The sequence below is a fragment of the Chaetodon auriga genome, chromosome 18 (genome assembly GCF_051107435.1).
Source record: "Chaetodon auriga isolate fChaAug3 chromosome 18, fChaAug3.hap1, whole genome shotgun sequence".
Classification (NCBI taxonomy): domain Eukaryota; kingdom Metazoa; phylum Chordata; class Actinopteri; order Chaetodontiformes; family Chaetodontidae; genus Chaetodon; species Chaetodon auriga.
In genome coordinates, this window is record NC_135091.1 from 11,124,375 (window position 1) to 11,151,293 (window position 26,919).

At 44.7% G+C, this 26,919-nt stretch overlaps 1 protein-coding gene across 2 annotated transcripts; it reads left to right on the forward strand.

The window, feature by feature from the left end:
* Nucleotides 1–634: 634 nt before the first annotated feature.
* itpkb (inositol-trisphosphate 3-kinase B) lies at nucleotides 635–26,697 on the forward strand. 2 transcript variants are annotated; one of them, XM_076756207.1, is made up of 12 exons: nucleotides 635–1,174; nucleotides 5,524–5,718; nucleotides 6,291–6,456; nucleotides 6,815–7,093; nucleotides 8,110–9,060; nucleotides 19,438–19,537; nucleotides 20,011–20,048; nucleotides 20,174–20,349; nucleotides 21,009–21,213; nucleotides 22,555–22,656; nucleotides 23,220–23,291; nucleotides 24,028–26,697. In XM_076756207.1, the coding sequence occupies exons 2-12, from the start codon at nucleotides 5,672–5,674 to the stop codon at nucleotides 24,235–24,237; spliced, it is 2,346 nt and encodes a 781-aa protein (XP_076612322.1). In that variant the 5' UTR covers nucleotides 635–1,174; nucleotides 5,524–5,671; the 3' UTR covers nucleotides 24,238–26,697. The 2 variants fall into 2 exon arrangements, with proteins under 2 accessions (XP_076612322.1, XP_076612323.1); XM_076756208.1 differs by having other exon boundaries at nucleotides 690–1,174; nucleotides 6,294–6,456.
* Nucleotides 26,698–26,919: the final 222 nt, after the last annotated feature.

Below are 26,919 nucleotides of genomic sequence, written 5' to 3' on the forward strand. Positions count from 1 at the left end.
TTTTACTTAAGCAAAGGATGTGAATGTTTCCTCCACCGCTGCCTGCCCACAGCCGAGAAGAACCTCTGTCAGTGCTCACGGGGAGCTGCAGCACCAGTTCACCTTTGATTCTCACTCAGTGCTCACGCTGCTAATTAAGTTTACTCGTGCGCTCGTGCACGCGTGATTTATGTTTATCTGAGGGCTTCCCCGATGGTGACTGCACAGGAGCGAGAGAGAGGAAGAGAGAGGGGGGGTTGAGAGAGAGAGGGAAGGGGGGGGGGGAGAGGGAAAGAGGGAGAGAGAGGGCGGGGGGGGGGGGGTGGGAGAGAGAGGGAAAGAGGGAGGGGGAGAGAGAGACCCAGACAGAGAGAGAGGGAGGGAGAGAGAAGAGAAGAGAAAGGGGGGAGTGTGTGAGAGAGAGAGAGAAAGAGAGAAAAGGAGAGGGAAAGAGGGAGAGAGAGACAGACCGGGGGGAGAGGGTAAGAGAGAGAAAGAGTGAGGGAGGGAAAGGGAGAGAGAGAGAGAGAGAGAGAGAGAGAGAGAGAGAGAGAGAGAGAGAGAAGGGGGAGTGATAGGGAGGCACACACACAGACAGAGAGAGAGAGAGAGAGAGAGAGAGAGAGAGAGAGAGAGAGAGAGAGAGTGAGCGAGAGAGAGAGGGAGGGGGGGGAGAGGGAGAGAGAGGCTGTCTCGTCGCTTCCGGCTTCAAACACTCAGACAAACAGCGCTTTACTACGAGCTCAGAGGTGTCGAGCTGCACGCATGACAACAGAAACCTCCCAAGAAACTATTCACCCTGATAGAAGACGGTGAGGCTCGAACCGGCCGACGCGACGTGCTCTGAAGTTTTCCCAAAACAGCCAGAGAGAGAGAGAGAGACCGCTCCGGATCACAGAGACATTTTGAAAAAGGTTTTTGGTGAAAAGGTGAGGAAACAGAGAGGACCGGCGGCAGCGTCGAACAAGTTTGCGCATGGAAGAAAGCAACAACACAGCAGAGGAGTGGATGACAAGTTTCCCTCGGTGCACGAGGAGCCGCGTGCGTGCGTGCTCAGTGTTATTCTAGTGTCACACGCACACACATACACACACAGAGAAGAGCCATCCTCCTGCACAACGGCTGGGATCTGCCTGTAAGATCACCGAGAGCAGCGAAGGAGTCCCGGAGAAGCGTCGGAGGGCGCAGCGCTGAGGTAAGATCACACAGGGCCTGCTGTCAGCTCAGGACCTCCATCTGAGCACACCGTTGTTGTTGGATGGAGTTTATTACCCTTGAACACCACCACCTCCACTGCAGATGGAGAGGCAACAGTGAAAGTTTATCATAGGCCTGCTCATCCTTTTAGTGAAAGGGGAAACCAGTCGACATGAGCAGTTTTATCCCTGTTTTTGATTTTTACTTAAAAAAGAACTAAGTGTTCTTGAATCTTGTTCATTTTCCCTTGAATATTTATTTATTTATTTATTTTTTTAAATTAAAGATGCATTCATTTTTAGATAACAGCGCCTTTCCAGTGACACAGCACTATACAACACTTCATTTTCAGCCATAATGCTACTCAGATTGGAGGTGGACAGCATTTTATTGTGCCTGAATCCAGAATTGAATCCAGCTATCAAAGCCAAATCGTTTACCAAACCCTTTTTATGTTTAGCGAAACTCGCACAAATTTGCTAATGAAAAGAGCCGGATGGGACAAAAGGTTGGACGAGACATTTGTCAGACTGGGGGCTTCAAAATTCATTTTATGAGCGAGCAACCAGACCCAAAATGGGACCATCTAAAGCAAGCCATCACCCATCATTGCTGCAACCAGTGATTATTTTCATTACCGATTCATCTGGCTATTCTCAATAAATTGTGCTGTCTATAAAAATGTCTGAAAATAGTGAAAAATTCCCACCAAACACCATCAAACGTCAGGATTGATCTTGGATAATCCTCACATTAGATGAATGTCTGGCATGTAAAAAATTTATTGTTAAAATACTTAATTTTTTTTTGTTGATCTTCTTAATAAATCGACTTCTTATTGCAGCTTTTGTTTTGTCTACTTTAGTCTGGGTTCACCTCGAGGCCCTCCTTAGGCCTTTTCATGCCTCTGGGAACCGTAAAGCTTTGAGTATCCCAGCTGCTATAAGTGGACGACATGGATAAAATCGTCTGTTGTGGTGTACTCATTTTAGACGGTGACATCTAGTTTCCTGAAATTCTATTGAGGAGCTGTTAATAGATTAAAAAAAAAAAACAGTGCGTTTTGGGGGGTAATCTAGTGGGTTAAATCCCCAACAAATGAAGTTACACCATCTCATTGATGCAAAAATCACATAAACATCTAATATTAGAATAAACATTGCCCGTTATGACCTAATCCACCCTGAAATATGATTTAGATCGTATAAACCCTCTGATGCTAGAGGACTTAATTGCACTGTCACGTCGCCTCAGCCTACCATCTGCTAATGTAAATGTCATCATCAGCATCCTCGAAACGCTTCATCAGCTGGGTTGCTTTCTCTGCACTGTATGTAGGCTCATTGCCCACTTGTGTAGGCAAGTGGACAGTTTGAATACTCACGCAGTCCCACTCAATCTGACACGAGGCTGCTCTGAAGCACACAGGCAGCATTCTGAGCTGCTTTATGTCTGCTGTGGTTGTACCAGAATCATCACAACAAGTATTAGTTTCAATTTTGTTCCCCATTTTTACTGCGGTTGTCAGCTCTGGTGGGCCAAAGGCTGCATTTGTGAGTCGTGATTATGGCACGTGAGCGCGGTATTAAGTCATGGCTGGCTTCACTCGTCCTGCTGCATGGCTGGTGTTGATCAGTATTGATATGGTATCGTATAATGTTTGAGATGTCAACACTGTGCTCATTGGATAGCTTAGCGTATTTTCTGCAGATGCATGCATCTTTTTTGGACAATGTTATCTGCGAGGAAGGTGCAAACAAGTGGCTATCAGAGTGAGAGAGAGGAGGCTAGATGTGTGTTGTATCATGGCTTTTCTAATCCTTTGTGTACGCTGTGTTTGTGTTCAGGCTGACGGGGGTGCGATGTGCGTCCTCTGTTAAAGCCTTCAACATGTGAGGCATTTTCTTCTTTGTGCCTTTTCAAGCTCGAGCCAATGAAACTTTGAACACCGAGTCCCGAACTGCCCTTTACTGAGGGAAGAAAAGGCTTTGGGATGCAGCTAACCATGTGCAACATGCAGTGTGAAAATGGCTCCTGGTGCCCAGTGCTGCTTCATTACAACCGAGCCGTTTCACAGACAGTAAATCGGCTGCTTCTGCATGAAAGATTTAGAATAGGCGGCTAAACCAAAATAGCCTGTAAACACCTCGCTTTCCTTCCTCGCTGCTCTTTCTTCTCTCCCAGTCGCTGTCCTGGATCGGGGTGTTTTCGCTGAAACTTGTTGGATGTTAGAGTCCCAACAAGCAGAGAGAAGTGATTAAGCAGTGAGAAAAAAGCCTCACCGCTGCTCCAGTGACTCGCCATTCAGATTGTTTCCTGCCTCTCTCTTAACTGCGTCACTCCCCAACGAGGAAATCCCATGTTTACCCCGATGTTCATGACCCGATGTCTTAACTTATCTGGAATCAAAACACATCCTAAGGCCGTTTCTGGCAGCTCGGCGCATGACGAGAATGCCGGTATGCTTGAGCGAGCCCCAGAGCTGGACTGAAAAGGATTTGTTTTCTAGATGCTGGAGCTTCAGTTTAATTTTGCTGACAGGTTTGTGAGACAGAAGTTATTACACGGTGGAAAAAAAAAATATCTGCCTCTGTTTGACCGTGCAGCACACGGCTCTCATTTCACTGCCACTCTGCTGAAATATTACTGACTGTGCTCCCGTAGGGTCTGCATCTTGGCATTTGTAATTTCACGATATAAAAAATGACTTTCCTGTAGTCGTCCAGACTTGCTGCTCACAGCTCTGCACACCAGCAATGACTCTCTTGCTTATCTCACATTATACAAAGCAGACTGGAACTCTGGATAATCACTCATCTGTCTGAATCAAATGCACTGGGCCGGCGTTGAGGACGTCGCTACAGTTGGCATTTTCAAGCTTTAAAAGACTTTAGCCTCAGACCACATGAAGCACTACAGTGACGAGCTGAGTGTGTCCATCTAATTCAGTTAGTTTCCCTTCCTGCGCCTCACCTCTCAGCCATCTTGATTAAGGACCTAAATGACAGGTTTTGGTTCCTGAAGGCCTGTTTCTTGTAAAGGGAGGAGACCATTGCACTGTTGCACAGCAAAAACAGGAAAACCGGTTCATGATTTTTCCTGTGATCAAACTTGATAAGTTTATTTAAGATCAAGTGATCCTAAGACTTGATTCTGTCTCGGTAGGACAGGCCTGTCTCAAGACATCCGGCTAATTCTCAAACTAAAAACATCTGAACCTAACGTAGCAATTAGTCTCCTGTGGTGCAGTGATGACTCAGTGTCTTGGAACAATCTTGATGAATCTGAACACAAGAAGAAAAATGTGAACACACTGTCTTTGTATTGCAGCAAAAAGTGCTGAGTCAGCGACTCCCAGCGTCTACTCGGGTTCTATGAAAATACGTATGTTCGTTAGCTCATTTGCAGTATCGAATTCTACTGAATTAGTGTAATTAAAACGTAATTTCTAATTTATTTGAAGCCCCCGTCTCCACGTTTTTATCTGCGTCCCTTCAGACCGACGGCTGAACTCTCTCCATCTCTTCTCCACCCTCCCCAGCTTTTCTTCTTCTTCTGTGTTTAACTCTTTGTCTGCGCTGGCCTCCCTCTCTCTGCCTCCCACCCTTACTCATTCTCCCTCTCTGCCTCTTTCTTTCTGTATCTCCATCTTCTGCCCTTTTCCACGTGCCTCCCTCATTTTCTCCCTGAAAGAATGTTACCTTAAAGTGACTTTTTATTTTTAGACCGAAGCGTATTCAAACAGTGTGGAGCTGCAGGATGGAGCAGAGCAGCAGATCGGTCGGGCTGAACTTTGTGCTGCTCCTTCAGGAACAAAGCTGTGAAACGAGAGCATGAAAAGGTTAATACAGTTAGATGTAAAGCTCTAATAGGCTTTTAAAGACATGATGGTGGAGAACAGTTATTTAGCTGGAGAGGAGGAAAACGTCCACCCCTGTAAAGACTGGAGTTGGACTCTGTAATAAAACAGTTGTTTGATTCAAATGAGCATCATACAAATCTGAACCTCTATGAAACATTAACTTGAGAAAAGGCAAATTATTTCCAGTGATTGAAACGTGTTCCTGGTTCATTTTCTTCCAATATTGTTGACTGTCTCTCTCTCTGTCTGTCCCTTTTTCTCCCACTGTCACCTTCCCTTTATGTGTCTTCAGTTTTAATCCCAGCACCAGCAATGATATCTTTTATTTTGAGTGAACAGCAGAACGACATGAATAATCGTCTTTGTCCATGACGCAGTTTGAGATGGCTTTCCAGGAAGTGTCTGTCCAATTTTTTTGGGGGGGAAAAAAAAGGCTTGCTTCTCATTTTGATGCTATTTGATTTTAATTCTTTTTCTTTTTGCAGCGGTGGGTGCAGATCTGCGGCGTGGAGCTGCCGCTGCTGACTGAATGCAGAGGAAACACTGAAAGCTGTTCTCCAGACCTCCCTGCAGCTTCAGGGGAGATTGTCAGATGTGTACCCAGCACTCAGAGCCCCTGGCCTGGCCGCGGGGATGGCAGCCTCTGCCTTGAACCTGAACGGCCTCGGAGTCATGAACAGGTCAGCTCCGTTTTTTTTTTTTTGTTTGTTTGTTTTGTTTTTTTTACAGTGTACAACCTTTGCCATTTTCCTGAAACGCTTACTTTAAAAATGTTTGGTCAGTAACTCTATTTTTACTTTATTTATGTAGCACTTTTCGTATAAACAAGCAGCCCAAAGTGCTCCACAAAGCAAAATATAACACAACGCAGACAAAAAATAAAATCAAGAATAAACAACACTGAAGCAAAATTTTGCAAGGCTAAAAATGACAGCAATAAAATGTTAATAACCAATAAATAAAAGTCATAAAGAAAATACAACCAAGGGTTAAAACAATGATTAAAACTGAAAAACAAAGGATGTTTTGGAGCTTCACACTGTGAATGTACGATGAAATAACCTGTTTCTAATCAGGTTACCATGTAACATGCTGCTTTATCATGTGCTGCATTATTGAAGTTTTTCATACATAACCTACTACAGTACGATAGTTTCATGTGTGTAATGAGGCAACAAAATGTAACACTTATATCAGCATGATAGATGTAGATGCTCACAAACCAACCAAGCCTCTCCTGTCCTCTCTGCAGCAGTAATCAGTTTCACTCCCAGCCAGGCTCCTCTAGTACCACCTCCGCAGCGAGAACCAGTCCAGTCGGTCGACCTGTGCTGCCGGTTCCAGATCGCAGCACCTACTGCCAGTTACTGGGTGGGGGTGCGCTCGGTGGAGGTCTCTACAGCTCAACCAGCCCTCAGGTAACGCATCCAACCTGTGAGAGCGAAATCTGAAAAGGCTGTTGGTGTGTTGTCCTGTTTTATCTCCATGAAAACACCAAAACAACAGAAACTGTTCAGACATTGGACAATTTTTAGTCACTAGATACAGTGCAGATTCATATTATTAATACAAAATATAACTCAACCAAAAAATGATGATATCTAATCATAGGTTAAGCTACCAGCAGTATATGAAGTCATTATTATAATGTTATAATGTTAGTGCTGGTAGTTTTAGCAGTGTGAAGATCATTGCCTCCCTTACTCACGTATAAACACAAGCTGATACGAGTGAGTCATTTCTGAAGCGTCTCTAATTCCGTCTCGCGTCTCCTAGACAAGCCCTCGGACCCTGGGTCGAACCTTTGTCTTCCCCGCTTCACCCTCGCTCTCCCCAGGCCGCGCCCCCCGCGCTCGCTCGCCCTCCCCGCGAAGCCCGGAGCTCTTAGGAGTCAATGTGGGCCAGCGGGTCCGACGACTGAGCTCACCCGGCGGTGAGGAGAGAGGGGAAGGAGAAGGGCAGGAGGAGAGGGGAGGAGAGACGGGAGAGAAGCGAGAGGACAGGAGACGCCAGGCGCAGCTGCTGCAGATCCACAGAGAGCTGCAGAACGTCGAGGTGCCGCGTCTTTGCCTGTTTAACTGCGTCTCTCTGTGTCTCTTTGGTCTCCATCGTACTCGCTGCATCTGTCTGTCTCTATCTAGGAATATAAAGCAGTATATTCAAACTATGAAGGATGTACTACTTTCTTTTAATTTGCGGGGAAAGTCAGAACAATGCCTGTAAGAAGTGCTCTCACCCAGCTTTGATGATCCCCAAATGCAACAGTTACTCAAGCTGCTGCTACTGCTAGTACTGCTACTTCTGCTATTACTACTGCTACTGCAATTACTACAACTACTGCTACTACTTCTACTGCTGCTGCTGCTGCTGCTGCTACTTATGCAGTATTCAGCTGTTTCTTGTATGTTTGCACAATAGGAAAGCTGGGAAATTAAACTTTCAGCATCTGTCATTCAGAGAGAGGGCTTTTATTTTGATATTTTCATATTAAAGAATGTTTCTCTGTCTCATACTTCTTCTTATTGATTTTCATTTTATTTCCTTGCTTGCCTTGGACTGTGTGTACGTAAATCAATATTAACTAATTAAACTAAAGATAGCCCAGAACATGTTTCTCAGGTTTAATATCAATAAATTTTATTTGCACTTGCACTAAAATGTATGCTCAAGTCCATGACAATATTGTGTTATCTCCGTAAATTGAAGTAGGATTTTTACATAACCGCTGTTCGTTGGTTTCATTTTTGTTTAATTTTTGTACTCCAGCCTACATTTGTACTCAGCACTTGAAACTGCAGACAGTCACACATTGACTTTGCAGCTTGCCAGCAGTTCGTTTTTCAACACAGTCTGGTAAATGCCAAAAATGGGACGACACTCGAGTCCAGGCTCATTTTTATTTTCAAATTTCTTAATATTGGTAGTACATTATGGTGATATTTTGTAATTTCAGTTTATCAGTCTCTCATCAGGTGAACTGTTTTGCACCTGTGAATGATAAGCTCTACAGTTAGACCAAGGAAACCAAGCTGTTGCTGCGTTTAGACCCTCGTTTTCTCTGTGTCTTTCAGGTCAGGGGAAAAGTTGGCATTTTCGAGGCCCACATTTCTGGAATTCGTGCCCAGGTGCTTAACAGTGAGCTTCAGCGCAGCCCTCGGTCTCCAAGACGGTCGCCCAGCCAAACGCCTTCCAATCCCAGCCAGCCAAACACAGAGCTCGACTGCCCAATGACCCACCCACAAGAGAGCAAAGTCCCCCCTGTCATCCAGAATGGAAGAGAGAGGGAGGAAGAGACAATGGAAGGAGAAAGGAGAGGAGGAGGAAGGGGTGAAGGTGAGAAGGACACCAAGGCCACTAAAACAAACACTGAGAACAAGACACTGATTGGTCAAAATGGGCGCCATCCTGAAACAACAATGCAGGCTCCCTGTATAGATGGACCGTTTGTTGTTCAGGGTTCCCTTGAGGCATCAAACTCAGATGCCACAGCGGACAGAGAGAAAAAAGATGGAGAAAAGGAGGAGGAGGTAGACAACAATCGAATGCTGGGAGACGAAAGAGAACGGACCGAGAGAGATGGGAAACAGGCCCGGTTGTGTCTGGAGACGCCGCTCCAGATGGAGGTGAACAGGTTGGAGGTTAATCCAGAAGCGCCTGCTTCTCCTCAGGCACAAAGCAGTGAGAGTCTGCTGGACGTCACCGATCACTCCATGGATCACTCCCCCTCCATCCCTCCCTCCATCCCTGCAGTCATAATAACTGACCACGGTCTGGAAAGCCAGCCTCAAACTTCTGAAGGCCCGGGGTCAGACCAGGGGCTATGCTGCACCCCCAGCCCCAGCTCCAGCCCCATCCCCGGGCCGAACTCCTCCACCCGCTCCCTCAGGAAGCTGTCGTCCTCCTCCGCCTCCTCGGCCGGTTTCTCCTCGTCTTGGGAAGAGTCGGAGGAGGACGTTTCCAGTGACACGGAGAAAGGAGAGCAGCTTCTCAACCCGGCGCTCCTCAGTTCGAAGCAGAGAGCGGTAAGTAGAGCTGAGCGAGAGCGAGTCTGTCAGTGTGCGTGGGTGTGTGTTGTGTGTAGAGGTTGACCAGTTGATCAGGTTGGTTTAACTGCTGCTGAAAGGACGTTCTGTATTGGCAGAACTTTGCTCCGATAGACAAGATCAGGCTGACTTTGAGGGAAAATAATTGCTCCAAACTATCGTTATTATATCGGCCTTTAAAAATCGGTCGACCTCGTCTTGTGTGTGTTTGAGTGTGCCTGTGCATGTTGCTGGGTGCTCCTGTGTCAAATTGGCCAGAGCTCTTTGCCTGAGCAATGGTTGACATTCACAGTAACAAAGCTAGCTCTGTGCCCCGACCTATGTGTGTGTGTGCGTGTGTGTGTGTGTGTGTGTAGGTGTGTTTTCAGTGTGTGGGTAATGTGAGGGTGTGCATGTGAGAGAGCACGGGTGATAGAAAAAGGGAAAGCAAGAGAATTTGCCAGTCACACACACTTAGTCTTTGCCTGCATTTGGACGGCGTTCAAAGAGGAGGCTGAGGCCTGTTTGGGTATGTGTGTGTGTAGGTGGGTGGGTGGATGTGTTTTTATTTGTAGCCAAGATAAGTTCAGGAGGCCATCTCACTTCTGCTTTGAAGCACGATTTAACGAAGGATTGTGTAACTGATTTTTTACCAGCGTTTCTTGTAAACAATGTCCCAGAAGTGTCCCTTTTTTTTTGAAGGACTTTGCGGCTGGAGCTCACGTTCACATCTTATCAGCTGAACGATTAAGAATCGTACGTGAGCTTTAAAACCGAGGTCTCCCCTGCCACAAGACCATGCAATCAATGTGGCGTCCGCATATTTCCATACATATTCTGAAGACATTGTCTTAAAACCTAATTCTCCATGTTTGCTTTCATTATGTTCTGATCATATTTTCAGTGCAAGATTTACAAGACTGCAGCTTTATGCGCGATGGATGCAGTTTTTTTTTTTTTTTTTTTTTTTGCATGTTTTAAATCTCATGACCAATCCCTCAAACCAACATCCCAGCTCTCCCCGCTGACACAGATTACAAACTATTTGTTTAAATGAATTTGTCAGATGGATTTGAATAGTGTTTGTATTGCTCTTTGCATATTTCCGGTCACTGTTTTTTTCCTTTATCTTGCCAAAGAAAGAGAGAGAAGCTCCTGCTGGTGCTTGCAGCCGATTGAAAGATAGTTTTAGGTTTATAGTTACTTGTAAAAGTCTGGATTTCCCCTCATCATAACACAAAGATGTCAAACATGCCGGCTGTTCATGTTCTTGTTTGTAGCCTGTCACAGTTCCTGATCTGTAGTTTAAGGAAACCTGCTGTGTATGCGTGTGTGTGTGTGTGTGTGTGTGTGCAGGAGGCAAACATGCAGATACACATAAAGCATGCTTGCTTGTGTGGGAGGTATGTAGGAAAGAGGAGAGGGAGAGAGAGAAGAGGAGTGATACTGAGAGAGGAAGACAGAGTGAGCTTGAGAGTAAGACTGGCAGAAAGGAAGAGACAAAAGAAAGAGCAGGAGAGAAAAGGCAACATCAGAGCCGAGCACGTAAAGGACATTTCTCATACTATGGGACATTTAAGGATGTACCAGGAAGTACACAGATGCAGACGGGTATCTTGGGTACAATTCTATAGGCACAGGCTGCAGACAAAGACAAATACATGTGCAAGGAAGCAACAATTTCCTGAAGACTTGGTGGAAAATAAAAAAGCATAAATCCAGACATTTCTGCAGAATGTATCTATAGGCATGAAAAGGCTCTACGTCACTGTGGATGCATTCACCCAGTAATCATTCACCCAAGTAAGCATGGCTCGCTCATTTCTTCGGTATAAACACAGTCAAACACATCTGTTTTGTTATGGTCATTAACTTTTGGATCAACTCATTTTTTTTAAGAGTGTGTGTTTAACTGGCAGAGGCTGGAATGTGAACAGAGCCATATATAGCCTCGGTTTGGCTGATCTTCCGACCGTTGGGCACCTCTCCAAGGACAGAAGGCATATATGCACCGCCAGTGTTTTCCTAGTTCTACTAAATTAGCGGCAAAAGGGCACCTGCAGCAGATTGGCATCTGTGTTTATCTTTCTACGGCATTTCTGTTGAGTTCCAGGGAATGAAACAGAGAAGAGTCATGAGGTGACACCGGGGTGTTGGCTCTTCTGTGTAATTCACCTATAAAGCATCAGCAGAGCATTTCCACCTAAGCAGCTGCAGAGGAATCCTCAGAGATGCGCGGAAAAGCTTGGAAATTGGAAAATGAACTGTCGTAATAAGATACACAGAGTCTTGCAATTATAGGATTTAAGACAGCGAAGAATGCCTGACAACAAAATCACCATGTTATCAACACAGCTGGCCGAACAGCATTAAAACTGAAGATGGTTTACATGAACGAGTTGGAAAATTCAACAGTGAACGACAGCAGCTGGAAACAGCATCAACCTCTCACAGTGATTGACTTTATGTAGAAGTTTACTTCCTAATAAAAATTTCATTAGTTTTAACAATTAGTCAATCAATCAATTATTATCTACAGAACATTAATCTTTGAAACAAATGCTGCTAGTCGATTAATCATTGAACAGCTGCAGGTTCCCGCCTCTCAAATATGAAGATTTACTGTGTTTCAAGTCACAAAAAGTGAATACCTTTGTGGGTGGACTGTTACTACCAAAAAACCATGTGAAGTCACCCCCCCAGGCTCTGGTTAACTGGTATTGGTTTGACAGTTTATGGTCTAGAAATCTGTAGATTCATTGTAAGTATCGCCCTGAAAACAACATTTTTTCCGCTCTACAGCTTCAGCTTCGATAAGCTTTTGATATAAACTTGCTCTTGGAGCTCTTTTGACCTGTGTAATGTACAGAAAAGCTACTGCAGGAGCTGCTGTAGCACAGAAGTGGGGCAGTACTTATGAACACTATAAATGATGCAAGAGGTGTATTGTTACTCACGCTGTCTCTATTGTAAACAAAACTTGGGATGCATTACAGTTTTGGACTCGCTTCAATAACCCTGTGGTTGTTGAAAAGTTGCCGCTCTCACACAGACAGATGTGTCTTTTGGAAAGAAAACTGCACCCATACTGCTCCAGTGTAAAACACACACACACACACACACACACATACGCTAACGCTGACACACCCTCTGAACACACAGCACTGCAGCTTCTGCGAGATGCACGTTGTAGAACACACAGAAAGAGTTTCTTCTATCGCAAACACGCTCTAACTTATGCCACGCTGACTCACATCCCTTTTTGTGTGATCCACACTGACACAAACATTAATGTGCACCTGTGCTTGTTCACCCAACCATCAAATCAAACCTCACCGAACACCAAACACGGCGGACAGGACGGGACAAAAAAGTCTTGAGCTGTAACTCAAGTGGGTCGGCACAAACTATCAGCACACGCGCGCGCGCACACACACACACACACACACACACACACACACACACAGACATGCACTGTGTTTGTACTGCAGTGGAAAATCTTCACTACCACGGCGGCCGGTTGCCTAGCAGCCCTGTGACGTCAAACCGAGTTTCCCTCTCACAGCTGTGTGTGTGTGTGTGTGTGTGTGTGTGTGTGTGAGAGAGCGAGAGAGACTTAGAGTCTGTAGGTTTATGTGTGCGTGTCCAACTCTTATTTGTGTGTGTTACAGAGTGCCGACTTGATTTTCTGTCAGAGGGGAAACACCGGTCAATTCTTTATTTGGCGTTTCTGTGCGAGCTTGCTGCTGGCGAGCAGGCATGCGTGTGCGAGCTCAAGCCGCCGCGGCCGTGGGGGCGCCAGGTCGGCCCGCAGTTACAGAAGCTGACAGTTTGGTTTGAAAGAGCACCTGCTTTTGGACCCGGCGCAGACGTAAAGTGTGGTTTCATACGGTTTCAGGGCTGTCAGAGACACGCTGGGGAAACCCTGCTGGATGTGATACAAGAATGCAAATGTTAGTATGCACAGCACACAAGGTTGAGCCTTCTGCATGTGATGGTTATATTGACAGAATTTGTGAAGACTTGTTGCTTTATTTCTGTGCTGCACCCAGGTGTGTTCTGCTAACAATGCTCTTTCCTAAACCTAACCAAGTCATTTTGTTGCCTAAAGCATTGACTTTTGGCTTCACACAGGACTCCAACCCCGGTCTCCTGGGTAAAGTCCTGTCACCTGTGTGACTATTCTCATCCAGGTACAAATAGACACTCCGTCTTTGGTATTAGATGTGACAGTTCCACATTAAATGTCTGTGCTTTTATAGTTTCTGTCTGGTTAGTGAGCAGGCAAAGAAGCCCCCCATTGTTGAATTCATGCGTTCAGGCTAGGTCTAAACTCAGATGTCTTCAATGTTCCATCATGAAATCAGTCCAGTCTTCCCCATTGGACTCCATTATTCAGTCACAGCCAAGCTGAACACTCACATCACAAACATCTCACCCTTTTTTCTTTCACGTGTCCCCTTTTCTCACCTTTATGCAGCAGTCAGTCAGTCTGCAAAACCATTTTTCCACTGGCCAGTTTTGGTTTTTGTCATGCACTCTGTATGCACCTACTGCACTTTGTTTAGCCTGCATCACACTCCCTGCAGTTTAATTTTGTCTGTGCGTGTGTGTGTGAGTGTGTGTGTGTCTAAACTTTGCAGACTCAGAGAGTTGCAATATTTGTATGTGCACGGGGACCTTGTGGTGAGCGATATCAGGCTTGTTGTTTCCTCAGTGCCTCTCTGTTGAAAACATCAGCATGCATCAGTGTTTCCCCTGCTTCTTCACATTACACATTTGTAACCCAGAGTTACCCTTTGCCCCGTTTTTTCTGTTCTTTTTTTTTTTTTTTTTTTGCCATTCTCACCACTCTCTCCTCCTTTCATTCCTCCCTGCACGCATGCAAATGAGTGGTATCTGGTCTCCCTGTGTAAACTTGATTCTCTTTAGGTTCTGTGCCATCTGTGCACTCTCTTTGGCAGAACACCCTTTTCAATTCTACATCTGTTAATTGTACAGTTCGAAAACCAACGTGCTACTCGTACGCAAATGTACATTGCGTTAAAACACGTCTGCAGATGCTGAAAGATACGATGCACATTTCTACATGCTGATAATCAAGGGGCCAGTCGAAACTCTTCGCCTCAATGCTTCTTTTTTCCTCCGTGCTCTTTCTGTTGTTTACAGAGGGCAAGGCCTTTTTTTTCTCTTTCTTTTGTTTGTAGTCAGCGGCGGATGTGGAAAATACTGTCGCTGAGGCAAGCGGCAACCCCCCCACTTCCTGTCTGCAAGAAGTTCCTTCTCTTACCATTTCCTCTCTCTCTCTCTCTCTCTCTCTCTCTCTCTCTCTCTCTCGCTCTCTCGCTCTCTCTTGCTCTCTCTCTCCCTCAATGGAAACTTTACTGTTCTTCCTGCTCGCCGCTTGTCATCCAGCTGGTCTGGGGATAGAGATAGGAGAGACAGACAGACCGCCAGAGAGCAATGAGCCAGAAAAAGATGAGAGGGAGGCCGACTTTGACGGAAGTTTTAGGCAGGGAGAAAGAGTGTGTATGTGTGTTTGCGTGTGTGTGTGTGTGAGTGTGTGTGTGTGTGTGGACTTGCCAATTCAAACACCTTCCTGAATTGTATTCCGGTTCCAGGTTCACGTCCAGCTTTGCTCACATAAGAAAAATGCTCATTTTTCATCACTTGACAACAAATAGAATAAAAGATAGCTGCTTTCCAAAGACACAAAGGAGCCTGAATGATAATACATGTGTCTGACCGCCAGTCTGAGAGCGTCGTAGCCGAAGCTGACCTGAACCTGACAGGCGTTCTGTGTTTTATGTCCAAACCCGACCCGAGCCTGAAGCAGTTATTGTGGCTACTGCTTGCCTGTGCACCACATTACACATGTGTGAGCACCTTGGAAATGACCGAAAAAGTCATTGTATTATATAGGCTATAGGTAGAGACACACAGACACGTTGAACAATGCCATCAGCATTTATACATCTAATAAATTTTGAGTCTTACCGTTGATGATCACACCAACAGGTCTAGGAGATTTTCTTTAAAAGACAGCAGCATTATCCTTAAATTCACTCATGCCCCTGATTGAACTGGACAGCCTGACTGTCACTGCATAGTAAAGTGTGATTCCTGATGGGATACTTAATATGCAGCGCTCTCGTCGGCGAAGCGAAGGCAGGGGCAAAACTCTGGATTGCTCATTTTCACACTCGCCTGCCTGCTTCGAACGTGTGCTCAGATGTTCATGGAAGTGCATCTTTTTTTCTTAAACCTGTTGTGCATCCTTGAAAATAAATCTACACGTTCTTCAAACCTTTCGAAGCTTGACTTTCCATGGGCACATTGTCACGCGCGCACAAAAGGCGATTGTCACCTGCCAACTGTGAAACGATCGTTTCACACGCTGCGGTGAGAGTATCTTAGACCTGTTTTAGGTGAAACCCGGTCAGTACTTTCAGATAAAATCACACATGCAGAGCGCGGAGTGTGATTTAGGTGCATGGCTCCTTTTTACTTCACAAAAACTCAGATGTTACAGGCTGAAGGTGCATCGTAGGAGCTCCATCAGCTCACATGTTTCCTTTTGTCAATTTCAGTTTGTGTTTGTGTAACATCTGTCACAATCTTTCTGTGTCGCACCTACAGAGAGCCACGTGCGTGTTTACACACCGACTTACACCAGCCTAAATGCATACTCAAACATTTATAAGTGGAAAAACAGGGAATGGACACTCAGGCTTAGTTTGCTTTTTCCACGCAGCCTCTGCATTCTCACGGTACATAGTGTGCATTCACACTTACGCACCCACACACACACACACACACACACGTACACTTAACTCCGTCTGCGTCTGTCAAATGTTGTGACCCAGGTGGGGATTTGCATGCCCAGGTAATGTTTGTCCTCTGTTTTGCCAATCAAATGATGCACGATTGTTTATCACTGCACACGCTGAGACACACGCGTGTAAGTCTTGCTGAGGCGTAGAACGAGGAGCGTGCGAGCCCGAGGTTGAAGAGAGAGAGAGACGGACTTCGGCTGCGTTTTTGCAGGAGAGCTGGACAGATAATCAGTCTGTCACCTGACAGGCAGCCCTTGGGCCATGATGTGGTCTGCATGGCTGTGTTCAGTGTGGAGTGTTGTCGTGTCGCTCGGAGCCATCTGTATCATTACCGTCATCCACCTCCGCACCAGCCACCTTCAGGTACTTCTATGTCAGACTTTCAGAGTGCTTTTCATACCTGGATTGAGTCCTCGTTTAGTGCTGTTTGACAACTTTGGGAGCTGGATTTCATTGAGCCATGATAGTGCTGATAATAGTTGCTGTCTTTAGTTTTTAATTACACACAAACTTCTCCTCTTCTCCTCCTCCTGCTCTGACTACATCTTAATGTCTCTGCCTCCTAAATCTTCACGCTGTGATGACACCTGCTATTACTCACACGTGAGATAGTCCAGACTTTCTCTTTTCTCTCTCCTCTCTCTTGCCCTCCGCAGCTCTCACACATACACACACACACACACCAGCTGTAAGTGGGCAAAATAGTACATGGATGACAGTGTGAGCTGACAGAGAAAGTGCAGACCCTGGCTGCTTACCAAGCTGTAGCCTGATACTCTTGCTCTCTTGCTAACTGGCTATAGATGGTGGGAAAAAAAATGAGGAGGGGGATAGCATTCAGCTGAACTTACTTGTGCCCCTCTGGTGGTCTGAAAGGCTTTGTCAGTGTTGCATTTCCTCTAACGAGACGCCAGAAGCAGTCATTTAAATGTCCGCTGATCAAAATGTGGCTCCGCTGTCAATGGATCAGAGGAGAAATTCAAAGAGTGTTTGAGTTTTGTTTCATTTCAACCTTAGTTTATTCAGGCGGAGCCAACAGTGCGTATGTGTCTAGTCATATATGCACATGGAGATTCCCAGTGCAACAAGCCACGCTGAGCCTCCATTAGAAAGCACTGTGTCTTCAGACAAGCTGAAACAAACCATTTGCACTAAGACATCAATTCAGCAGACTTGTGGAAATACTGAACCGTGCTACCAAACTTGCTGTCAAATGCTAGTAATCCCAGGGTCAAGCTTCTCTCCGAGACCCATTTCAGCTGACCCACCTTTCAGTTAGTTTCCACCATGTGATCCGTGCTCGTGTGTGTTTTACTTTTGGTCGGGGGGGGGGTGAGTTTCTTCTTTCTCTCCTTCAGTGGTGCAGAGAAAGCCCCCTCATGTGATTCTTCAGAGAGACAGAGAGAAAAAGTGTGTGTCTGAAGGCGCGTGTGTTTGTGTGCGTGCGTGCATCTAACCATAGATAGTCATGCTATCAGCTGATGAATTTTCGTCAGGTCCAGATTATGTGACATGGGCTATATATCTCCTTCTATGGTCGTCTTCTCTTATCTTATCCTCGCCTCTCCTCTCCACTCCTCTCTTCTTCTCTTTGGTTATTTGTAGACATAATATTATTTCTCTTGGTATTTGCAGACCACAGGAAATCTTCTGTGTGTGAGATCACAGCATTAACAGGAGGAAATCTTTACCACTGTCCCATGTAGGAAGTTTCAGAACAAGTATTGTCTTACACAAGAACCAATTACTGAGCAGATGTGATGATTTAAGGGTGGATTTGACATCTGTCGTGATGTAAATTGCATTCGCGTGTCCGTGTTTTGCATTGAAATCGATCGTGAAAGCTGTATGAAGCATTTCCAATGTGTTTTTAAGGGGAAACATTTCTCTTTTTCTTTTTTTTTTTGCTGCATCCACTGTTAGCTCTGCCACAGTGTTGCACAGCCGAGCATTGTTCAAACCCACAGAACAAGACATCTGGAGTTTTTCCATCTGATGTAATGCTGCTGGCATAAAAACTGTGCCTTTTCTTTTGAATATGTTATTCAAGAAGAGCGTTATTTGCTGTGCTGTAGCTTCACTGAGGTGTTGCAACATGCACCAGGGCTCATGGGGATTAAAGACTGGTTTTATTTATCCTTTATTCAAAGAAGTAACTTCTGCCTCGTGTTGCTCATCTCCATCTGTCCCACTTCTTGTTCTTCAAATATTTGACTTTGGCCTTGTTTGACTTGTCTGTATCCATTATTATTGCCTTCAGAGAGCTTAACATGTTTTTCTTCTGCAGTTAAAATTTGATATACATGCACAGGGAGAGTCTTTTCCATCACAAAGATGGAGAAGTGGACAGGAGGGCTGGAGAGAACAGAGAAGTAGACTTCAGTCGGTCTGTGGTCACTGACATAAAAGCTGTTGATGTTGAAAACTACTTGCAGTATGTGTTTGTGTGCTGGAGACAGCATATGTCTCAGTTTGTGAATGAGTGTGTGTGTTTGTGTGTGTGGCAGGAGTCCTGCAGTTTACTGTATCCTTGCCAGGGACAGGGAGAGCCCAAGGAGAAAGTGTGTGCGTGTATGTGCGTTTGTGTGTGTGTGTGTGTGTGTGTTACCAGGGGAAACCCCAGCTCGATCCTCCAGAGTTTAGTTTAAGTGTTCTGAAAGAGCTAAAGACGAAGAAAAAAGAGAGTGTGGGAGAAGCTGGCAGAGAGAGATTGAAAACAGCTCCCCCAGGGTCAGGGATGCCCCACACTGAGTGAGTGTGTGTGTGTGTGTGTCTGTGTGTGCTCATAGCCATTAAACAGTAAAAAAAAAAAAAAAAAAAAAGCACTGGATCAGCCAAAAGTTTCCTGGGTGATTTTAAGATGAGTGCATGCTGCCATCCTAATGATTGAGCATTGAGTAGATGGAGTTGCTAAACTCTACATATATCCAGAGGTGTAGAGGTGCATGGAGAAGTGGGTATACTCTCAATTTATACCCCGATTTATGCCCCTCACCCGTCCCCAATGGCACTGATGTAGCAGCGAGAGTTGAAATTCTGGAAGTACATTTTTTGAGTACTTTGCTTTGTCTTTCCTGTTTATGTTGTTCAGTAAATACTCCAGAGGTCTTGTTTTGTTTCATTATTATTTGAGGTAAACCAGCAGGGCAGCAGGTAGGCTGATAAGTGATCTTTGTTCCTAGGATGGCGAAGGCCTCACCTGCCCCATTCTGCCTCTGATTGGCTTACCCTGATATTATTCTTATCCAAACCAATCATCACTCCTCATGCCTAAAGCCAACCAACGAATGCAATGAGAACCAGCCAATCAAGGCAGAGAAGGGCAAGTCATGCCTTCACCATCCTAAGGAAAATACTACTGAATGATGCACAACAGAGGGGATTAAAAAGTGAGTGTATGCACTGCTGACTGAAAAATAAGTGGGTATATGCTGTATACATATATCATGTCTTCAAAGGGGTCCGTGAATCTTCAGCCATCTTTACTGAAGTAATAACACTTAGAGCAGATTCAAAATTATCGGTTTCTGTGTGTTTGCAGCACAAGTCCTGGAAGAAGATCAAGAACATGGTCCATTGGTCACCGTTTGTCATGTCCTTCAAGAAGAAATATCCCTGGATACAACTGGCTGGGCACGCAGGTGTGTGGACACACATATTATATGGCTCATTGGAATAAAAACATCAGTGAACATGCGGCTAAAACAGTACTTGAGGGACCCTGACACACCAAACGGCCAGTTAGACTGTGCTTAAATATCTATGAGCTGTAGATTTTGTGGTGCGTCTGGCACCAGTGGCGGCTGTTTGGCAGATTGAGCACTGGGGGCCGTCTTTTAATACCAGTTTCTCCTCCGAGCCTACAATACGATGAGATCACTCAGATTACAGCAGCCTGAAAATGGTCGGCATGATTCAGTTTGTATGTCTGGGATGTCTTTAGGATTTTTAGAACACATGACACACGTGCACGTTGATGAAAAATCACAATTGCTGGTTTAGACCAATGTTTAATCTCAATTTAACCCAACAGACCTAAACCAAGCCAGTCCCAGTTACTGTATCTGTTACCACTTTCTTCAGCTTCTTCACGGTAGAATGTGTCTTTTTACAGGGAGCTTCAAGGCGGGAGCCAACGGCCGTATATTAAAAGTAAGGCGCCCGTTCACACCAATCACATTTTCTTTGTTGTTGTCCGTAAAGTTGCTTTTTCCGTTAATACCGAATCAGTCTAGCCAGGGATACAGAATGACAATAGCCTGTTGTCCATCCCACAGAAACACTGTGATTGTGAGCAGCGCTGCTTGTCCCTCCTGATGAGGGACGTGCTGCGCCCGTACGTGCCTGGTTACCATGGAGACGTGGAGAAGGACGGCCAGAAATACAACCAGATGGAGGATCTGCTGGCCGAGTTTGACTTCCCGTGTGTGATGGACTGTAAGATGGGAGTGAGGTGAGAGGACGCGTCACGTGACGTCACATAAGCGTGTAGATAGCAGGGTGGTGGGTGTTTGTATAGTCCCACCAATCATAAATGAACGTAGATGTGCGACAGGACAACAAACTGAAGCTTTCGGCCCTTTACTTGGAGTGAAAAGTCAACATGTGAGCACCTGAAATATCGATAATAATCTCTCTGTACACACAACAACTCCGCAAAGTTCGGCGAGCCCTTCGGGCCAAAGCTGAGGCAGGAAGTCGGCCTGTAAACTGTCGTGGATGTTTACAGATGACAGTTTGGAGGAGGATTTCACCGCTCGCCTTTGTTCTCTCCTCCAAACAAGTTTGGTTTCTTTAAAACCTGAATGATGACCTCGCTGCCCCCCAGACAGACTCCTGTTTAACTATGTGCCTGTGTTTCCAGATCTTTGCACTTTTTTAGCATTTCCAGTTGAAATAGTGGCCAAAAACTACAAAATCTTACCTTAGCCCTGAACAGAGTGCTCCTCTGAGCAGCTGTGTCATGATGTTTGCAAAGAGACGTCTTCCTCACACTTTCTCTTTCACCCTCTCTACCTCGTCCTCCTCTCTGTGCTCATGTCTGCCACCCTTCCTTCTTCTCTGTCGTCTTCACCCACCTACCACCTGTTTTTTCTTCCTCCCACGCTTCAGGACCTACCTTGAGGAAGAGCTGACCAAGGCTCGTAAGAAGCCCTCCCCGAGACCCGACATGTATCAGAAAATGATCGAGGTTGATCCCGAGGCGCCCACGCCAGAGGAGAACCAGCAGAAAGTGGTGACCAAGCCCAGATACATGCAGTGGAGGGAGACCATAAGCTCAACAGCCACTCTGGGATTTAGGATAGAGGGAGTCAAGGTAAGACTCACAAAGCGACAGGTGTGTGTGTGTGTGTGTGCGTGTGTGTGTGTGTGTGTGCAGCCTTCCTTCCCTCTTTTCTTCCAGTGTTCAGCGCGTGGGTGTGTGTGTCCTTCAGGGGTATGATCTAACTTCCTGTTTTGAACAGAAACTTCCTCTGAAGTATATGTTTGTGCATGAGTTCCTTTGTCATGCATGAGGCCTGTCCGCGGCAGCTGTGTATGCCTCAGCATCTGGCACTGACACCCAACACACACACACACACACATACACACACACACAGAAATCCTCGGGCTCTGCTGTCTTTATTTGAGCGTTGTGGCTATATAAGGACATTCCCGACCTCCCGGTGGTCTGTTGCCATGACACCGAGGGATATCCCCAGAAACAGAGGTGTGTGTGTTTGTGTGTAAAGAAAAAAGAAGTGTGGACGTGCGGTTCATGTGCCGTTTTCTGTGTGTGTGTGTATTTGCCTGTACGTGCTCTTATGTATGTGACAAGTGTGTGTTAATCAGGTTTGCTGTGTGTGTGTGTGTGTGTGTGTGTGTGTGTGAGAGAGAGAGAGAGAGAGAGAGAGAGTCCGAGCTGTACTCAGACCTGAACCATAAAGGGAAAAATACTTTTGGCTCCAAATAGTACCTCGTTGCCTGGCAGCCAGCAGAATAAGAAAAGCTCATTTATTCCACTCTGAACTGGTTTTCTCCCACTGCTGGTCCAGCTTCTGATGCTAATCTACTGTACGACTGTGACTACTGTACATGCACCACTGATATTAATGCTGCAACTCCAGTACTGCTACTGCTGTCGTTCCACTGCTGCTTCTACCAGTGCTTCCACTCTGCTGGCACCACAGGTGGAGAGTGAATTTAATGTGCTGGTTTGCACGATGATTTCCTTTGTGTGATGTCGGCGTATTGGCCAAAGTCTCAGCTGCAGGTCACATGATGCCCTCAGACCCATATACACATCAAATCTTTTGAAATAGCCACAGAAATCACAAGTTCTTGACATTAAACAAAGTGTTTCTGTGTGTGGTTCTGCTCGCTGAAACAGAGTCAAAGACCTTTCCCCGCTTTCAGGCTAAATCTCTAAAAATATCTCTGGCCCCCTCCTTCTTTTCCTCCCCTCATTGTTTGTTCTGCTTTTCTCATCCAGCCTCTCCTCTGCTCCTTCTCCTTCGTCCCTTCCCATCCTTCCCACCTCCACAAGAAGCTGGAAGTTGTAGTTCATGAGGACAGAGAGTAGATATACTGTAAACGTATATAAACATATATAAATAAATGGTCACGCACACCCTCATGATCCCCATCGTTACACTTTGTCCTCTCCTCTCCAATGTAGAAGGAGGATGGGACAGTGAACAGAGACTTTAAGAAAACAAAGACGAGAGACCAAGTCACTGCGGCCTTCCATGACTTCGTCAAAGGGAATAAGGACGTACTGGTGAGTGTGTTTGAAGTTAACTCTGTGTGTGTGTGTGTGTGTGTGTGTGTGTGTGTGTGCGTGAACAGCTTTGACCACTGTGCAGGACAGAAAAACAGATGAGGAATGGAATTTTAAGTTCAACTGTAGTGTGCAGTTTTAACAACCCCATGGGAAACACACACAGGCGCACACACATGCACAGAGATGCACAGATACACACTTTGACCTTAAGCTTCCTGGGCCAGAAGAAAAGGGAAGTCCTTGGGAACTCCCTGGGCCTCTTTGCGCGCACACACACACACACACACACACACACACACGCACACACTTAGTATCTGACAGGACTGCGTACATGTGTGTGCTTGTGAGCGCTTTTTTTAATCAAATACATCAAGACATTGCGTGTTGACACCCATGTTTCGATTGTAAAAATAGCTTAGAAAAGCCGTGCTGTGTCAGACTCGCTCCACGCCGAGCAGCGTTTCCTGTTTGACTGCTCTAATACAGACGACTTCAGAGGCGAGCAGACCCGAGTGAACAAAATAATAAAGCTTGTGGGTTTTTTGTTTTGTTTTCCCCAGAACTGTTATTTAACCAGGCTGCAGGAAATCAGAGACACTCTGGAGATCTCCCCATTCTTCAAAACCCACGAGGTAAAGACACACGTCCAGCGACGGAAGCTGCTGATCTCTGCACCGCTGCTGCTCATGTGGTGCAGCTCACACACATTTAGAATCAACATAAGACTGATCTTATCTGTCATGTATGAATGTATCCATCAATCATTATTCACAAAGAAATCATTATCATGCTTGTTGTGTTGGAAAATGTGCAACCTCGTAAGTCTGTGTGGGTTTGAAGGTATGCAAAGTGTTCAGGTTTGTTGCACATTACTGTCAACTCTCAACCAATAATCGAGCATTTCCCCAATCCTTCAGTGCATTTGGACCTGATAGGGTTTACATGTTTCTGCTTTAATGCAAAGGATATTACAGCATGTAGTATACATGCATACATACCTTGATTTGCTGAATTAGTCCCAGGCCTGGTTAACATGCATTCTGTAAACTTGTAATTTATTGATAAAGTAATTAAGTGTAATTGAGTGACACTAACTCCCTCAAGAAGGTCACACATAGACGCAGTGGCCTCGTCATGGAAATTGGACAGTGACAGCCCTGACCACACATGCGCACGCGTCAGTTTCACACTCACACACGCGCACACACAAACATTCAAGCAGTGAATGTAACCATTTGGTGAAAGAAAACAGGAAGTGAGATCATGTTTTTGAGGGACACAACCAAACAAGTAAAGTTAGCTTAAAACCTTTTTAGTCATTGTTTCCTGTTTTCTTATTCATTCCATTGTTTTTCTGCGTCCCTGCAGGTGATTGGCAGCTCCTTGTTATTCGTTCATGACAGTAAAGGACGGGCCAAAGTCTGGATGATCGACTTTGGGAAAACCACGCCTCTTCCTGAAGGGGAGGAACTGACCCACCGAGCGTCGTGGGTGGAGGGCAACAGAGAAGACGGTTACCTTTTTGGACTCGATAGTTTGGTGGACATCATTTCATCCATGGTGGACTCTGAGACTTGAAGTCTGAGGGGGTTTTTAAATCCAAGTGAACATTTGGACACTCTACAATCACTTGCACTCATTCTTCCTTTTTTGGGGAACACTTTGGACTTACTCAAGGATTCCTTCACAGATGTTTGCCCTCATGTTGCAAACCACATCATCCCATGACAATGTGAGGCCACGTCCATTCATGGACGTGACCTTTTCATCCACTTCCAGTGGATTTTAGGATCTTGCTCTTCCCCATCCGTAGTCCTTTTGATGTGATCCTTATACACCCAAGGCCAGGCTTAATAAAAATAATAATAATGATGATAATAATAGGCCTTTCTCACAGCAGACATTAACTAGTCACAGCAGGAAAAACACAGATAGACACCATGATATCACCGAGAAGTTCCTCCAGAATATCATCTAAATATCCCCAAAGGCACTGCGGAAAAGTAATATTTTCTACAAAGAGCATGCATTGACATAAACTATCGGACTAAAAACTGGATTTAAATGTTAACCTCAATCAAAGCAAAGCACAGTATCCCTCAAGCGCCTTGCCTGCTAAATGTGACTTTGCATATGTAGACTATTGTGTGTCACAGGGAATAGGCAAAATTTGAAAGCAGCATGCACAGTATCATTAAATGTATGTGTTATATCTCGAGTAGAAATGTCTGCTGTGAAAATATGTCTATTCGTTCACGCATTATACCTACAAGACTACCCTTTGGCTACAGGAATTCTCCACTTAAATGCAAAAAATGTAAATTGTCTACAGCTAACTGAAGGCTATGGCTGGTGATATTCTATATTTTTGTTATTATAAACAAATCCCATAAAACGAGGCTCTCAGCCCCAAACCCGTTTGTTCCTGCTGGAGATAGTATAGTTACTTTAGTATAATAGTTTCTAGATAATTTTCTAAAAACAGCTGGGCACTGTAGTTTTTAGCAATCCTTAGTCAAACAGGAGGAAATAGTGCACTTGTTGGGGACTATTTTCAGCAGCGGATTAATACACATTATAGCATTTATTTATTTTCTTTTATCTGTGAGGGACCATGTACAATATTTAGTGTTACCATTTGATACACCAGAGTTATCTTAAAGCTATGCAGATCTTACATTATGTTATATAATATTTTACATTTTATTTGGTGCAAAAACTAAACATTGATGGCGCAGAGGAGTGCACTAAGTCAGACTTCAGCTACACAGACAATACCGATTCATTGTTTGTTTTTCACAGGATTTGTTGATAATAATAAAAATATATCACCAGAATTATTATTTAAAGTCACTATGTGTGGCATGTGAAATACCTGACCTGGTGGTAGTATCAGAAAAAACACTGTAGGTCTTCTACAAACCAGCACTTATGCTACCCTGCTTTTAAAGATGCTGTCATCACCTTAAAGTTGTTCAAGTAGTGGGTTTAAAAATGCAAGTTCAGAACTCCCATATGTTTCTTCCTCGGCGTATCTGTACTTAATTGAATGGGATTTTTTTTAATCTGTTTGACCACAACTTCACCACATTGCCCATTTCTGCAAAAGAAGAAAACAATCTGCACTTCATTACATTTGAGGACTGTGCGGTTGAGTGTGTTTTTCTCCTGAAAACGTGATTTTAGGTGTGTTTTAGGTCTGTTTCTCACCTCTGTTTAACCCGTCACACAGAATTTAGATACTGTGGGTTGGTCAGTGAGGTTTTCAGCGGCAGCCATGTTTGCACCTCAATAATCTGGCAATCACTGGCAATCATATGGAGCTAAAACATCTCACTGTAGTTTCAGTATGTTATGGAGGGCATTGTTTTATATGTGACAGCCAACATGGCGTCCGTTGTACCACCCTGGCCAAACACTTCTCACGCGTCGTTGGGATTGTTCACAGTGTACAGAAAGATTTATTATGTTTGATGTAGTTTTTGTAACATTATTTCAGTGTAGTCAAATCCTGTGGAACACTTACAGCCATGAACAATCTTATTTAAGCTATACAGTGCCTTGACATTACAAAGCCAAGTCAGACAACTGAAAATATGTTCTTACTTCTTAATGTGACGATGGAATCTTCTCTTAGTCTTAACTGTCGGTTTCTGTGCTTAGTCTTACATGGGTGCATGTTTATTATCCTCTTAAAGTTTGGGCTTAATTTGTATTTCATTCTCTTTTTATTTATAACATTATATTATGTTTAGTTTTTTAGTGAATGGGATACTGTGACATTTTGAATTTTGGACTGTTGTGTTGTTTTGTCTTCAAGCATGTGTTACAGAATGAGCTGTGGGGCAGGTTGCTGTCATTGTGGACATTATTCGAACCACTGGATATGGCTATAGAAAGACTGATGATGTTCAGACTATGACATTATTGGAAATGCAAAAAAAAAGAAAAAAAAAAAAACCTTGTTGGCCAGATGTGGGAGAAACAAATGTCTCATAATGTAACAGGTTCTTGATGAACAATAAAAACTAAACAGTATGTAGTTTCCACTATACCATACATTTAAAGTGCCATAGTGTTCAGTTCATGTTTGCAGTGACAGTAGACAGAGAGAGAGACTGATTATAATTCCATGCAGTGCCTTCTGTAAGGAAGTCGTTTAACATTTTGGGAAATGCGGTTGTTAGCTTTTTTGCTGAGAGTTAGATGAGAAGGATGATGCCGCTGCACCTGCCAGCAGCTGGTTAGCATAGCTTAGCA

Bases quoted from the DNA above. Each gene is read 5' to 3' on its own strand.
- itpkb (XM_076756207.1), top strand. From the start codon at position 5,672: ATGGCAGCCTCTGCCTTGAACCTGAACGGCCTCGGAGTCATGAACAG. The intron at 19,538-20,010 runs GTGTGTGGACAC...GTCTTTTTACAG, and splicing joins ACAACTGGCTGGGCACGCAG to GGAGCTTCAAGGCGGGAGCC. The intron at 20,350-21,008 runs GTGAGAGGACGC...CCCACGCTTCAG, and splicing joins GACTGTAAGATGGGAGTGAG to GACCTACCTTGAGGAAGAGC.